Below are 16989 nucleotides of genomic sequence, written 5' to 3'. Positions count from 1 at the left end.
GGAGATGTGGTCATTTACTGACGGTCAAGGCAGTTTTCCAGCGCTGCAATCCTCCCAGAAATGTTTCCAACGTGCAGAAAGCCGGTCACTCCCAAGGAGAAAGCCGGTCACTCCCAAGCCAAATAGATACACATCTTCGACGTCCTCCACAGACAGCGTGTAAAGGCACATGACCTGCCATCTCCTCCACGAGTCCATCACGTAGCCCATCACATGCGTCCCGGCAGGACAGGTCGGGTCCTCCGCCCCCGAATGTCTTGTAGAAAAATAGTGTCAATTGCGTTCAGAGACCACTTTAACAAATCCATTTTTGTCGCTTTTCAGAAGAGCAAAAACTGGAGCCTCACAGACAACACACCACAGAAGCAGGAAAAATAAGGAGGGAGGGAGAGAAGAGAAAATGCGTCCGTCTCAGCCGAGTGCAAGCTGGCAAAAAAAAAAAAAAAAAAAGCAAAAATTGTGTGCAAAAAAATTTTATGATCAAATGGAGTTATAAGCATTATAATTATAAGTTCAGATTCATCAGGACTCTTCCTAGAGCTAGGCGCCAGTCTAAACTGAGTGATCGGGAGAGAAGGGCCTCAGTCAGGAAGGTGACGAAGAACCCGATGGTCACTCTGTCAGAGCTCCAGCAATTCCTCTGTGGAGACAGGAGAACCTTCCAGAAGGACAACGATCTCTGCAGCAATACACCAATCAGGCCTGTATGGTGGAGTTATAATTAAAATGTGAGCCATTTTATTATTAACGTTTACGAGCTAAAATGCTGTTGTTGGAGCGGAATAAAACAGGTGTGACGAGACAAAGTCAAAGTCCACCTGTGGGGCCGTGCAAAAACAGGGAGTGTTATATATCACGTTTAATCAAAAGGACATGTTTACCGACGAGACTACAGTTAGTCAGAAGCTCTTCGGTTTTGTTGAAATTGACGACGACAAAGAAGAACCCGGAGGTGAATATTTTCATAAACTGTGAGTCCATCGTTTTAATGACGGAGATACCGGCGGTGTTCACATTAACGGCTGAAACGACGCGTCAGATGTTTTTCTGTCAGATTTGAGCCACTTAAATACTAGATTTGGTTCATATCTTTGTATCAGATCACTGTAGCAGCTAATCCAGACAGAAAATTCTCTTTGTTTCTTCAAATGCTAATTGAAAGTTGTTTTAGCTGTAGAAAATGTCCCACAACAGAAAAGGAAGTGAGCGGAAATATTGTGAAAAGAAACTGAAACTTATTCTCAAATATTTCTTTATTGTCAAGAACTCATCAAGAATTCATGAACAACTTGACAAGATGGCATTTAATAAGAGGTTGAAACTTCTAACATGATGAAGTGTGTTTAAAAAAATAAAATGCTGTGCAGAAGTTTTAGGCACATGTAATGCATTTTTAAAAAGCTTTTAAAAAGTCTCTCTTTGAAATGACATCTGCCCACTATATATATATATATAGAGAGAGAGAGAGAGAGAGAGAGAGAGAGAGAGAGAGAGAGAGAGAGAGAGAGAGAGAGAGAGAGAGAGAGAGAGAGAGAGAGAGAGAGAGAGAGAGAGAGAATTCTCACCATGTTAATGAATGTGAACTTGTTACTACACTGATTTATGCCTACTGTATTTTACAAATATTAAATGTGGTGATTACGTGAAAGGAGGAAAAAGACTGAGATTTACTGTGGACAGTTTCGCTTTCTCTTAGCAGTCCTGTAACATTTTGGTTTCCTGTATTCCATGTCAACAAAATGGACAGTAGCCAACAGTTATGTAATACAACCCAAAATCAAAAAAAAAAAAAAAAAAAAAATCTAAAGGTTAGGACTGCAGACAGGCCAGTCCAGTACCCGGAGCTTGCTTTCTGCAGCCATGCCTTTGTAATGTGTGCAGAATGTGTTTTGCATTGTCTTATTGAGAAATGCATTGACATTCCTGGAAAAGATGTCCTCTTGAAGGAAGCATATTTGCGTTAAAATCTTAATATAGTCTGCCTTAATGCTGCCATCACAGAAATGTAAATTAACCAGGGTAGTGACATGACCCCATAACATAACAGACTCTGGCTTCTGGACTTGTTGCTGGTAACAGTGTGGATGGATTTTTTCATCTTTTGTCCAGAGCACACAGCGCCAATTTCTTCCAAAGAAGATCTCAAATACCGATTGGTATTTCCACATTACGTTTCCATTGTGGGATGCCCCTGAGCCCAGAGAAGTCAACACTATCTTTCTGACAAGGTTAACATAAGGCTTTGTTTTTTTTTTGCACTATAAAGTTTGAAATGGCATTAGTGACTGTAACTCTGAATTGTAGTGCTTGACAAAGCTTTCCCTTGCCTTTCTGGTTATATCAGCTATTGATGAATGATGGCTCATGGGTGTTAAGTTTAGGCTTGCGCTCTTGCCCTTTGCGCACTGAGATACCTCCAGATTCCTTGAATTGTTTGATCATATTATGCACTGGAGAAAGAAATATGCAAATCCCTTTCAATTTTTTTTGAGGAATATTTCAGCAAACTGGAGATCCTCTGCCCGTCTTTGTCCCTGAAAGACTCAGTCCTTCACGAATACTGCTTTTGTACAATATCATGATTACACTCACCTGTTGGTATCACCTGTTTGAACTAAGATCGTTATTTGTTAATTGATTGATTTTTAATTCATTACTAGCCCTAAATTGCTCCTGTCCAAATTATTTTTGGTAATCTGTTTCAGGGCTGTAATGTAGGACTGGTTTATATTTACAAATGAAATGATGAAATGACCACACAAAACAAGAAATATTTTGGATTCATACTGTCTGTAATGAAATAGAAGTCAAAGTAAATGTAAGAAGCACTGTGGAGTTTTTACATTTTTTTTATTATTATTTGTATTTTTCATATCGTCCCAAGTTTTTCTTATTTGGGGTTGTATTAAATACACACATGCAAATATCTTGAAGTCAAGTTTTTTTTTTTTCCAAATTTGTTACAGTTGTGCTGTTATTACATCATTAAACACCATTTATCAAACTGTAGCAGACTGAATTAAGTGAGCATTTGCAGATATTCTACAAATATCTCAGGCCATCTGACTGTACAAGTCCTGACTGAGGGGGAGGAGGAGTAACAGACAGACAGAGGATGGGAATGCGAGGAACACTAGTAGTAGTCAGTAAATCAGTATTGATCAGTATGTCTGGTATTTATATTTATATTTGCAAACTGTTGTTCTTTTTACTTTCACTTTTGATACTCTGTGTGCTTCTTACCCTGTGTGCTTTTATACAATGCTGCTGCAACCTCAATTTCCCTGAGGAAGTCTTCCCAAGGGATCAATAAAACTATCTAATTTACATAATCTAATCTAATCCAACCCAATCTAAATGACACTGACTAATAGTGGGCTTGAGTAACGTTAAGTGAAAAAAATATTGTAAAATGACACTTTAAGTCTTATGAGTTTATCATGGTTGTGGCATTTCAGTTTATTTAAAAATGTCTCCCAAAAGTGTTCATTGTCATTATGTAAACTAAACTCTTTCAGGAAGCGGGGCGGGGGTAGTACAAGTATCATTTTCCACGCAATGTAAAACTGCAAAAAAAGAACCACAAGTTTCCTGTTTTCTGTCCCACTGTCTCAGGCACTCAGTGACAGTTTAGATCTGAACACTGATCGCTTGTCTCTACACAGTGTTTAGTAATCAAAAGGTAAAAATGCTTTTACTATCATCAGCTGACTGAACATTCATCTTGACTTTAGTCTTTGAGGCCCAGGAGAACCAAAATTGGATCTGAGCCGTGCAAGCTGCAAGTACAAGGTATCCAAGAATAAATGGATCAAAAGACTGCTGCAGACGATCCACATGAAGGCTTAAAAGGTGAGCAGAAGGACAGACTTGATTCCACACTACAGAAAAATACAGCAGCTCACAAAGAGGAATGAAAGTTGTAGAGGAAGTCTTAATTGCTGAATGTGCATGTACAGCGAATCAGAAAGTATTCACAGCGTTTCACTTTTCCACATTTTGTTATGTTACAGCCTTATTCCAAAATAATTTTTTTCCTTAAAATTCTACTCACAACACCTCATAATGACAAGATGAAAAAGATTTTTGTTTTGCAAACTTATTAAAAATAAAAACTAAGCAATCACACGTACACAAGTATTCACACTCTTTGCTTAATACTTTGTTGATGCACCGTTGGCAGCAATTACAGCTTCACATCTTCTTGAATGTGATGCCACAAGCTTGGCACACCTGTCTTTGGGCAGTTTTGTCCATTCCTCTTTGCAGCACCTCTTAAGCTCCATCAGGTTGGATGGGTAGCGTCAGTGCACAGCCATTTTCAGATCTTTTCAGTGATGTTCAATCGGATTCAGGTCTGGGCTCTGGCTGGGTCACTCAAGGACATTCACAGAGTTGTCCTGAAGCCACTCCTTTGATTTCTTGGCTGTGGGCTTAGAGTCATTGTCCTGCTGAAAGACGAACCGTCGCCCCAGTCTGAGGTCAAGAGCGCTCGGGAGCAGGTTTTCATCCAGGATATGTCTGTTCATTGCTACATTCATCTTTCCCTCAATCCTGACTAGTCTTCCAGTTCCTACCATTGAAAAAACATCCCCACAGTATGATGCTGCAACCACCATGCTTCACTGTAGGGATGGTGCCTGGTTTCCTCCCAACATGACGCCTGACATTCACACCAAAGAGTTCAATCTTTGTCTCATCAGATCAGAGAATTTTGTTTCTCATGGTCTGAGAGTCCTTCAGGTGCCTTTTGCCAAACTTCAGGTGGGCTGCCATGTGCCTTTTACTAAGGAGTGGCTTCCGTCTGGCCACTCCACCATACAGGCCTGATTGGTGTATTGCTGCAGAGATCGTTGTCCTTCTGGAAGGTTCTCCTGTCTCCACAGAGGAATTGCTGGAGCTCTGACAGAGTGACCATCGGGTTCTTCGTCACCTTCCTGACTGAGGCCCTTCTCTCCCGATCACTCAGTTTAGACTGGCGCCTAGCTCTAGGAAGAGTCCTGATGAATCTGAACTTCTGCCATTTATTGATGACGGAGGCCACTGTGGTCATTTGGACATTCAAAGCAGCAGAAATGTTTGTGCCCTTCCCCAGATTTGTGCCTCAAGAAAATCCTGTCTCAGAGGTCTACAGACAATTCCTTTGACTTCATGCTTGGTTTGTGCTCTAACATGCACTGTCAACTGTGAGACCTTATATGTAGACATGTGTGTGCCTTTCAAAATCATGTCCAATCGACTGAACTTACCTCATGTGATCTCCAATTAAGCTGTAGAAACATCTCAAGGATGCATCTGAGCTCAATTTTGAGCTTCATTGCAAAGGCTGTGAATACTTATGTACACGTGATTTATTAGGATTTTTTTTTAACACATTGTCATTATGGGGTATTGTGTATAGAATTTTGAGGAGAAAATTTAATCCATTTTGGAATAAGGCTGTAACATAAAAATAAGGAAATAGTGCAGCGCATTGAATACTTTCTTGATGCACTATATGTAGTTTGACATGGTTAAGCAACTGAGAAATAAGATTTTCAAATACAGCATCAATGCTGATTTTTTTTATTTATTTTTAGTTTTGCTCCTGTAAAAAAATAACATGTTTGCACTGTTCACAGATTTGTTTCAAATTTTTGAAATGATGTTTTTTGGGTTTTTTTTTTTTAAGAACCGCCTCCCTTGATTCAAGGTACTGTCCATCAGTTACATCCCAACTACACAGCCTCTAGTGGATCTAGTATCATCGCTCCTGTGATCACTGATTCTGTCAGCAACAGCATCAACATCATCATCTCAAAAGATCAAGGTTGGTAGAAAACAAGTATGTTAGGAATAAAGATGAAACATTTTCTATAAGACTTTGACCTCTCTGTTGGTCTTTCACAGAGTTGCTCTCATCAAAAGATGCATCTAACTCTGCCGCTGCAAGCAAATGTGATGCTCCTCAACCACATCGTAAGAAACCCAGCAAATGTGGAACTGGCATTTCAGGAAGGATGAAAAAAAGTAACCATTGGGTTTTTTGTTCCCTCTTTCAGACATCATTAAAGAGTGTCAACAGAAACTGAAAGCTGCTCTGATTAGAAGGTTCAGCCATTTAGTTGAGGGAAGGATTCTTGATGTAAACAAAGTCCTTCTGGATGAGATCTACACTAATCTCTACATCACTGAAGGGGGGACCAGCGATGTGAATAACGAGCACGAGATGAGAAAAATTGAGATGGTGCCCAGGATGAACGTGACCCAGGAGAAACTGGTCCACTACAATCAACTCTTCGATGGTGTGGCAGGACAAGAACAGTCACTCAGAACAGTGGTCACAAGGGGAGTAGCTGGTATTGGTAAAACCATTTCTGTAAGTAAATTTGCTCTGGACTGGGCTGAGGAGAGGGCAAATAAGAATCTGGACTTTGTCTTCCCCCTCTCTTTTCGAGAACTGAACCTGATGAAAAACAAACTGCTCAGTCTGGAAGAGCTCCTTTCTGTATTTTTCCCGGAAACAAGAGCCACAGGAATCTTCACAAATGATAGCTACAAAATACTCTTCATCCTGGATGGTCTGGATGAAAGCCACCTGATGTTGCAATTCCAATCTTCTGAAATCGTATCGAATGCCGCACAACAAGCCACGATTGATGTGCTCCTGACAAACCTCATCAGGGGGCGACTCCTTCCTCATCCGGGGGTATTTGTTTGGATAACTTCACGACCAGTAGCTGCCAGTCAGATCCCAGCGGAGTTAATCCATCTATTGACCGAGGTCCGTGGGTTCAACGGCCCACAGAAAGATGAATATTTTCTGAAGAAAATAAGAAACAAGAGTGTCGCACTCCAAATAATCTCACATGTGAAATCCTGCAGAAGCCTTCACATTATGTGCCACATACCAGTCTTCTGCTGGATGGCAGCAAGTGTCCTTGAGAAGATGTTCTCATCCACAAATAGTAAGGACATACCAAGGACGCTTACACAAATGTACCTCCACTTTCTGGCCTTGCAAGTGGAAGACGTGAAACTGAGGGAACACGGAAGGAGAGGGTCAATTGTTGACTGTGTCAAAGCAGACATCCTCTCAATGGGTAAACTTGCCTTCAAACAGCTTGAAAAGCACAACCCGATCTTCTGTGAAACGGATCTCCTACAGTATGGTATAGACATCTCACAGGCATCCATGTTCTCGAGCATCTACACACAGATCTTTAATAGCGAGCCGATGTTGTTCAAGGATAAGATGTTCTGCTTTGTACACTTGAGTGTTCAGGAATTCTTTGCTGCATTGTACGTCTTCATGATGTTCAACAACGATAATGTCAACATCTTAATCAAAAAGACTCCCTTCACAAGAGTCCGCAGTTCTTCAGAGGTCATCCTCTACAAAAAAGCAGTGAACAAAGCTCTGGACGACGACAGTGGACATTTTGACATCTTTCTTCGCTTTCTTTTGGGCCTGTCACTGGAATCCAACCAGGCTATCATGAAACATCTGATTACCACCAACAGAACAAACCAAAAGACAAGACCACAGATCATTAAATACATAAAGGACAAGATTGGAGCCACTAAACCGACAGACAGATGTCTCAATCTCTTCCACTGTCTCAATGAGCTCAACGACCAATCTCTTGTAAAAGAGATTCAGAGATTTCTCACCTCAGATGGTCTATACATGGTCAAACCTTCACCTGCCCAGTGGGCCACACTGGTCTTTGTGCTGCTGACATCAGAGGACGCACCGAGTGTGTTTGAACTGAGCAAGTACACCAAATCAGAAGAAGGACTTCTGCGATTGCTGCCTGTCCTCAAAGTGGCCAAAGTGGCAAGGTAAGAGCTTCTAATATTTAAAGTAGGACCAGTTTGAGGTAATCTCTGGTGTAAATCGTTGCCCGTTGGCTGTTGAGATTGACGTCAGTGAAACGATACTTCTCAACATGAAGATAGTCTGATGGCTGTCAAATCTAGTGTTTTATAACTTTTGTTCAGCGTTGGACCACAGCTTGTGGACATGTGCTGACATAATTATGTACGAACGAAATGATGGAAAAAAAAAACCTACTGCAGAGAGAACAACTGATGCAGGTGGGGGCGCTGTGAAACCAACGTACATGTAACATTTATTTATGGAATAGAAAAAACGTCACACACCAAAAAAATGTAATGTAAATGGACTGCATTTATATAGCGCTTTTCCATCTGCATCAGACGCTCAAAGCGCTTTACAATTATGCCTCACATTCACCCCGATGTCAGGGTGCTGCCATACAAGGCGCTCACTACACACCGGGAGCAATAGGGGATTAAAGGCCTTGCCCTTAGTGATTTTCCAGTCAGGAGGGGATTTGAACCCATGATCTTCTGGACTCAAGCCCAACACCTTAACCACTAGACCATCACCTCCGTAATGTAATTTATTTACAATACGCGATCGGCTCATACCGGGACACCATAAAAATATGTAACTATTTATTTGCCTCACACGGAGCACCAAAATAATGTAAATATTATTAAATAAAATAATTTATTACTGAATCGCTCACACACAGGGAACCAGAGGAATGTAGCAATTTATAGTGAATAAGTAGTTAAACTCCCAAATTTAATTAGATCGTATTAGGCCCCATATAATGAGTCACCAAAATAATTAATTTAGGGTTTAATACGTATTATTTAATTATTACTCGGGACACCACCTATTTGAAGCATAGGTGCTTTTATTTAAACATTCATTAATGCATCAGTCTCAAATTAATTGATCAGTCTCAATTTAATTTAATCAGTCTCTGATCTGAAGCCTGAATTCACACGATACAGTTGGTCAAGGGTTTCCTACTGAACACAAAATGAACCACAGCAGAAATAGTTACAATTTATTTACAATTTCTACAAGAAATGAACACTTTACTGCCATTTTATGGACAGTGATTAAATAAGTTTATTTATGGGCTCAATTCTTACTGACTCATGAGACATTGGAAGAAAGAGAGATAAAGCTTAAAACTAAGTAAATAAATCTGATTGAAATTTAGTGATGAATTTTGAAGCCAATTCATTTTAAGAAATTATTAAACAAACATGAATATGTTTAAAAAGGAGTCAAAGGATTAAAATTAGCCACTTTGTATCCGTAGACAACAAACCCTTTTCCTGGAAACTTTAACTGGGTCACTTCACTGGTCCGTTTGAAGAGATGGTTTGGATGACCAATCCTTTGGTCGTGGATGTTCATGCTCTGGGCAGCGTGAGCTCACTTGGGTCAAGGGGTTAACTCCGTGGTTTCCCCGTCCCAAGGCTTGTGTCGGCTGGCTTTACTGACAGGTTAGCTGCTGGTTTGAAATCAGCTCCGTCATCAGCTTGTAGGAACCCAGAGGTAGAAGGTCTTTGTGGAAAATGGTTTCTAGTAGCCTTTTAAAAAGTTTGTTGGAACCAGATTAAAAGTCTTTGTGAATTTAGAAAAAAAGTAAAACTTTAAGAGCATTGAAAAATTATAATGAAGAGGAAAAGTCGCTTTTCTGTAAATTCGCTCTTAATTTGAAAAGCTTAGCTCGGAAGTTCTCTTAAAAATTCAAAAGACTTCACGCAACTTAAAGCGTCAGGTTAAACTTTAAGTTTGTCAAAAGTAAAGCATGAATGAATGTCATGTGGTAGCTTAGCTTAGCTTAGCAATGGGGCCTTGGCCCAAGAATAAAATGAAGTGTTTACAAAGAAGAAAGCAAAGAAAGAGAAGGCGCGTTGCCGTCGGAAAAGAGAGTGTGGAGAAAGCTGTTCTAACTTTTTAAAGGGGGTTTGATGTCACCAAACTCCGCCCATTTAGGGTGTGTAATCTCACAGAAAACTTCATGTCCTCAGAGGGCAGACAGATATGATACAATTTAAACACATTAACTACCGTGGTATACTATTATTCTAAGACACTCGAATGGATGCACATTATTCATTGTCACTTAAACACATCCTCTTGGTTAAAACAGAATACTTCATCAACATATTGACACCGCAAAAAGATCACTTAAACACACATCAGTTAACCCTCTGGGGTCCGAGGGCATTTTTTGGACAGTTCACTCGCGTGGCATAAATATTTTATTATTGCTGTTAACAGCGCTCCCTGCATCCCACAATCAAGTTTTATGTCTCTTTTTTTCAGAACAACCTGTGCTTTCAGAATATATATGTTTGTGTTGTGTTTTATAAGTGTAATAAAGGTTTACAATCAAAAATAGGCAAGGAAAAAATAAAGCAAAAAATAATTTTCCACACACATTTATTCAAAACACACAGCAAACTATAACAAACAACTGTTTTGACACTTTATAAAGGTAATTTGAGGTCTTGTGTGAAAGACTGAACAACAAAAAGGTTCAAACAATAAACACAAATGCACATTTTGAACAATATATACAAAATGGTCTATGCGTTTTGTTGTCATTGATATGGTAAACAGTGCTTTAATGCAGAGAAAGCAACAGAGTTATCCAGTAACATTCACATGCAAACTAGTGGAGCAATCCTGATAGTTACACACTCTTTGTTTGAGCATGTGATATTGTCATCAGAGGCTCTCCGTCTGCTCCTGTTTTCACTGATCGCTGTGCGTAATGGCGCAGGGCACACTGAGTAGGTACTAATAGTATGTACTCATTGGAGCACCCAGGGAGCTATTCAAACGGGCCAACTAGTAACATATCACTCATGAAAACAATCTTTGGCTTTTCACGTGAGCTAAATCTGCCCTACGATTGGATTTTGGAAAACCATGTGACGGTGAACCAATTCCGATTGGACACTCACACTGTGCAGGTCATCACACAACTTCTATGAGGAGTACAAAGATGGCCAACGGCTGGCTCTAAAGTCCGTGCAGTTAACCTTTCAGCAAAAAAAAACAAACAAAAAAAACACAAAGTTTCTATCTCATATTATTAAAAACTTATTTATAATTTAGTAAAGCTTGGTCTTAGCCGTCATATACGACGGTGTCGACCCCAGAGGGTTAAAAAGGACACAGGTCAATAAAATGGAATACATGCACAGCATTTGCTTGAATAATCAATGCAGACATCATTAGAAGTTTTTAGATATAAATGAAAGAAATACTGATGTAATTTTTATTTCAAAACAAAGGTCTTTTCCTTTGCTTTAAACTAAGTATAACAGCTGCTTGTCAAGACAAAGTTTATGACCGCGTCTTGTCATGGGGGAAGTTTTGCAGTCTTGAGAGGTTCTTGCCTCACCTTGAGGCCATAAAGTGGGTTCTTCAGGCCTGGGCAATTTCAGATTCTGACGTGAAGCCATTATAATGTCATGTAATTCATAATGACCGGAGTTTAACCGATAAAAAGGTAAGGGCTTCCCTTTAAAGAACTTTGAATTACAGCTTTGTTTTGCTCTGCGAAGCAGTGTTGAACCATCGGAGGATGTCTCCAAACTTATCTGAAGATCACCAGATGACTTAGGAATTTCTCAACTGAGAGTGAAAGCACAGTGTGTCTCCAGTTTAAAACTCAGGTTTTTGTTGAGACAGCATTAATGTATTTATTTAATCAGGGCAAATTGAGGCCATGGTGCTACATACAAATAAGAGAATTCATTGTAAGACGTTATAAAACGGTGATACATGCCCTATGTGGGCATAAAATTCACTGACCACAAATGCTATAGTCATTCAAAGGTATCGGAGGTTGTACGGGCTTATTTCTGTACAATATAGGCATCTAAAACCCCAAAAGGCTATTGTTGAGAGACCCTTGGAGTTCTTAAATTGAAAAGTACACTCACCAACCACTTTATTAGATACACCTGTTCATTTTCTTGTTAATACAAATAACTAATCAGTCAATCACATGGCAGCAACTCAGTGTATTTAGGCATCTATACGTGGTGAAGACGACTGGCTGAAGTTCAAACTTAACATCAGAATGGGGAAGAAAGGGGATTTAAGTGACTTTGAAGTGGTATGGTTGTTGGTGCCAGATGGGCTGGTCTGAGTATTTCAGAAACTGCTGATCTACTGGGATTTTCACACACAACCATCCATAGGGTTTACAGAGAATGGTCCAGAAAAAGAGACAATATCCAGTGAGTGGCAGTTGTGTGGACGAAAATGCCTTGTTGATGTCAGAGGTCAGAGGAGAATGGGCAGACTGCTTGAATGGGCGACTACGTGATGCCATCATGTCAGTATGGACCAACATCTCTGAGGAATGTTTCCAACACATTGTAGAGAAGCTTGAATCTTCGACTGGACTGGGTTGGGTTGAAGATTTAAGCTTCTCTACTATGGAAACCACCTGGACAACTGAGAGCCTACACAGAAACATTCCAACACATTGTTAAATCTATGCCATGAAGGATTAAAGCAGTTTTGAAGGCAAAAGGGCGTCCAAGTCTGTACTAGCAAAGTGTACCTAATAAAGTGGACAGTGAGTGCACATGAGGTAAAGCTTGTGATGGGTTGAAAAATTATATTTTCTTGTTTTAATCTTATCAAGCAGTTTTTGTCCAGATGACATGAGGATAGAATCTTCCAAGACTCTAACTAGACAGTCTTTCTATAGTTTGTTATTAATGTAGTTTCCTCTAGTATCAACATCTCCAAGTACTTAAACATGTTACAGTAACTTTCAATGTGTGCAAACAATTAAACAATCATCTCTCAAAATGTTGGCTAGAATGTATCAGGTGGGTTAAAATGGCCATGGCTGCTTTTGTGTAGATCATTAAAAATCCCATTGTAATCAGATTACAGGTAAATTACACCAAATTAGAATACTTCATAATTTTGAACAATATTTCAAAACAGCTCTTCATTGAATACTTTTTGAGAAAGACATCAAACCATTTTACATGGTTATCAATTGTTGCTTTGATAAATGTAATGTCGTGCTTTGAGGTGCCATAGTTCCCATCATGCAATGTGACAGTGTTGCGATAATCACAGGTATGTGCCATTAGCTGCTATAGATAATGCTGATTATTTTATGCTATGTTCTTTGTGTTATTATACATGTATTGTTAAAGAAAAATAATGGGGCCCCGTGTGTCTTGGGGCTCCTGATCTTCTGCCCAGTCAAGCCTATGCCTTAATGTGCTCATGGAAAATACCCATTTGTCAGGTTCAACTAGACACAATCCCTTACTGGAAAGGGATGGTGGAAAGGTTTGAGAGGCGAGCTACCAAAATATCATAGGTTCAATCCCCTAACCAGACAGGAAATGTGGGCGGGCCTCACTATTATTAGCAGGCGTCTTTAAAGCCCCGGTCACACTGTGACAGATCAAGGAATTGTATGAGAACTGATTCTAATATGTGTGTGTTCGTTTTTGTCCAACAGAAGTCCTTTCCCCATCCACAAAATGACCTCCTTGTCAGATGATGTCCGCCAAGTTTGTCAGAAAGTTTTGCATGTTCAAAATTTTGTGGGGAGATCAGGCAGAGAGTTTTCACGCCGCCTGCAAGTTTGTTTGCCATTTTGTCCTCCGATTCTTTTATTTTTCTTGCGGCTGTCCGACAGATCATTCTGGCTGTCTGATTGGCCAAAAGTCCAGCAATAGCGGAGAAAGGACCGACATAGCTTACTATGTCGGTCATTTCTCCATGTCTCCAGCTCCATGTCTTGAAGAACTAGACAGTATGCTTTCTTTTGCAGCAAGGCGATGCGGCATAGTGGTTTGAGTGACAAAACGTCATGATTTCAGGCCGCCAAACTCCACTCAAATCCAGGATATTAGTCAATAAACTGGGAAAAACATTTTCCTTACTATAGATCTCTGTGGAAATGCAACGTGATTGGTTTATTAGGACCCCAACTCTACGGAAGACTGACGAATTTGCCAGCACACAAAGTATTTAAATACCTTACTAATCCTTTGTTTCTGTCTGTCTGAGACACAGCAATGAAGCAAGGTGCCCCTGGTGTGTCTGTGTGTGTGTGAAAAACAAGTCCATTTATTAGCAAATGTGATGTCATCAACTCTGCTTGTTGCTTCTTTTACTGCAGTCTAAATGGATGCAACCTGACAGAGTACTGCTGCCAAACTTTGGGGAACTGCATCAGTTCCTCCCAAATCACAGAGCTGGACCTGAGCAACAACAACATCAAGGATCCAGGGATAAAACTGCTCTCTGCTGGACTGAAGAACAGCAAGCTGGAGACACTCAGGTCATCAGTTGTGCCTTTTCTTCCTTCTGTCTCTGTAGTTGTCGAACTGAAGGGCATTTCCTAAAATGTTCCTCTTTGTGCAGACTGAGGAGCTGCTCCCTGACGGAGAAAAGCTCAGACACTCTGGCTTCAGTTATCAGCTCAGCCTCCTGCCAAATGAAAGTGCTGGACCTGACCGACAACGACCTGCAGGACATCGGAGTCAAACGGCTTTCTGACTCACTCAGTAGTCCTCTGTGCAAACTGGAAATACTCCAGTGAGTGTCCCTGAGAGAAATCCTACAAACGGAAGCGAGTATGTAGTGAAGATGTGTTTTGTTGTCTGTTTTGAAGTTTGTGCTTATGCAGAGTTGGAGAAGAAAGCTGCATCCCCCTGGCAGATGCTCTGAAGTCCTCCAGTCTGAGAGAGCTGGATCTGAGCTACAACCACCCGGGAAGCTCTGGTTGGAAGCGTCTGTCCGAGCTGCTTGCCGACCCACACTGCCGTCTGCAGAAGCTCAGGTCTCAGGATTCTTGCTTCACGGCCATGTGTTGCATGATGTACTGTTTGTTAAACATGAATGCTCACTTTGTTTCTTGTTCCATTTGTCCAATGCGTTTCAGTGCGGGATACTGTGGGGAACCCAGGATTCATCCACCGCCAAAAAAATGTGAGCGACGGGCACTTTGCACTCCGTTGTCTTCTAAACTCATTTCAGCATTAATGTTTTTTTTGGGGGGGTTGATCAGATACCTGTGAGCTGACACTGGACCCGAACACGGCACACATGGATCTTGTTTTGTCACATGGGAACAAGAAGGCAATACGGGTCCTGAAGACGTCGTGCCCTGACGACTGTCCGGAGAGGTTTAACTTCTGGAGGCAGGTCCTCTCCATGGAGCATCTCACAGGCCACTGTTACTGGGAGACAGAATGGAGCGGCAAAGTCCTTGTAGGTATCGCCTACGGAAGGATGTGCAGGAAAGGAGAGAGTCATGAAAGCTGGCTGGGCCGGAATGATTCCTCATGGGGCTTGAACTGCAACAAAGATGCCTACTCTGTGTTACACAAAGGCAAGGAGCTTAAACTACCTGTCAGACCCAGATCTAATAAAGTCGGTGTCCATGTGAACGGGATGGCAGGGACTGTGTCCTTCTTTGAGGCCTCCCATGACCCACCAACTCTACTGCACACCTTCTCCATACCTTTTACTGAGCCTGTGTATGCTGGGGTTTGGTTTGGTTGGTTGGATTCCACCGTGCACTTGTGTTAACTATGATCTAGACAAGGCAAGGAGTTTCCAAGAAACACTAATATGGAGCCTGAATAATCTACGTTGAATGGTCTATGATGGTACTGCTCAATCTTTGTCCTCAGGAGCCAAAATACTGCACATTTTGAGCCAAATCAGGTGTGTTCTGTAATTCAGTCTGAGTAGATTGGAGACAAATGGAAACCAAACAGTACATTGGGAGAAGGTGGTGGGTTGGGCATGAAGGGTCAAGACGGTGCATGTTTTTCTTGCTACACTGATCACAACTTCAAACTGAGGGGAGGAGCTCCTCTGTATCATCTGTGAACAGTTGCGAAGAAATCCTGCACACTCTTGGCCATAGATACTCTCTATATATGGTCTTGATCCTTCATACTACACTGCTGCCCAGGGCATGTAGAATATATAGGTAGATCTTTAAGTTTTTCGACAGTATATTTAATTTAGCTACGTGAGCCATTGTGTAAATATAAACATTAGCTCAGGAATCAGGTTGGGATATGACAGCACTGTTTTTGCTGTCCATTTTCAATGGACATTTGACTGCCATTATACAGGGTGGTGTGGTATTCCGTTAGAAAATGTCAACTTGCCAAGACATCTAAATTCCCTATTAGTGATTGTAATTGGCTAAAGCTGGTAGCATCTCTGAGCCAACATAATGTTTGACAGCAGTCACTGGATGGAAAAAAAATTAGTACAATGGGGAAATTCCAAAAAGCTCTATGTAGATGTCATAGATTTATACATCAGGAATGTCTCTTGGACCCAACAGTCGCAGATTCCAAGATCATCAGTTAAGTTACATTGCCTGGAAGAACACTTCCTCATCTGAGAGGTTGGTTTTTATGGTCAAGAACAACACAGAAACCACCATCCCACAGGCCTGCCATGAAGTGGAAACTACAGAGACACGAGTGTCGGAACACCATGGACTGAGAGGCTGCCATCCAAGAAAGAAGCCTCTGATCCAGAATGAGCACCTTCGCGCTCAAGTTTGCAGCTGACCACATCAACACATAAAATAAACCTTATGGACACAACAGCCAGCTAGCTGAAGAACTGTCTGTGTGTAACACTGCATGGAATATTGCTACTCGGAAAGTACAGCAATATCCTGCAATTTACTTGTAAAAACACCTGCTGGGCCAATCCCTGGGCTGCACAGTTGAAACAGCATATCAACACAGGAACCACATGGTTTTCAGGTCTAAGAGAACAATGTGAGCGTTAAAGCTAACCAGCTTTATCACTTTCTGAAAGTTGGACATGAGAAAATGTTTAAAACTTCCATGTATTTCTGCACGTTCACGCGTCTCACTCAAGGATCTGTTGGTTGTTCTGCTCAGGCTGCACTTTTTGTTTTACTACACGATGACATGGAATGGCCAATGTTTTTAAAGGACTTTCCAACAATACATTTTAATCATGTTTTAAGGTCCTACAAATGATATTCCTAGGGGTGCGCATAACTGGTACTCATGTTGTGTGCTAAAAATCATTGATGCACAGCATACAGCACACAGAGGGAAACACTATTCCTACAATCTGTCATTGCTTTCCTCCTATGAAGTGCT

At 40.9% G+C, this 16989-nt stretch overlaps 1 protein-coding gene across 2 annotated transcripts; it reads left to right on the top strand.

Moving 5' to 3' along the window:
- The first annotated feature begins 881 nt into the window (after positions 1 to 881).
- Positions 882 to 16989, top strand: LOC117530411 (NLR family CARD domain-containing protein 3-like). 2 transcript variants are annotated; one of them, XM_034193278.1, is made up of 10 exons: positions 882 to 971; positions 3735 to 3852; positions 5672 to 5809; positions 5890 to 5958; positions 6042 to 7824; positions 13998 to 14159; positions 14243 to 14416; positions 14493 to 14660; positions 14763 to 14809; positions 14889 to 16989. In XM_034193278.1, exons 2-10 carry the CDS (start codon positions 3807 to 3809, stop codon positions 15410 to 15412), a joined length of 3111 nt encoding a protein of 1036 aa, XP_034049169.1. In that variant the 5' UTR covers positions 882 to 971; positions 3735 to 3806; the 3' UTR covers positions 15413 to 16989. The 2 variants fall into 2 exon arrangements, with proteins under 2 accessions (XP_034049169.1, XP_034049168.1); XM_034193277.1 differs by lacking the exon at positions 882 to 971 and having other exon boundaries at positions 3645 to 3852.

The sequence above is a fragment of the Thalassophryne amazonica genome, chromosome 18 (genome assembly GCF_902500255.1).
Source record: "Thalassophryne amazonica chromosome 18, fThaAma1.1, whole genome shotgun sequence".
NCBI classification, from domain to species: Eukaryota; Metazoa; Chordata; class Actinopteri; order Batrachoidiformes; family Batrachoididae; genus Thalassophryne; species Thalassophryne amazonica.
Note: the sequence above shows the minus strand (reverse complement) of the source record. Positions and strands in the feature narration are given on the sequence as shown.

Excerpts from the sequence above, each read along its gene's own strand:
- LOC117530411 (XM_034193278.1), top strand. The coding sequence starts at position 3,807 with ATGGATCAAAAGACTGCTGCAGACGATCCACATGAAGGCTTAAAAG. Across the intron at positions 5,810-5,889 it reads CATCATCTCAAAAGATCAAG|AGTTGCTCTCATCAAAAGAT; the intron begins GTTGGTAGAAAA and ends GGTCTTTCACAG. Across the intron at positions 14,810-14,888 it reads TCATCCACCGCCAAAAAAAT|ATACCTGTGAGCTGACACTG; the intron begins GTGAGCGACGGG and ends GGGGTTGATCAG.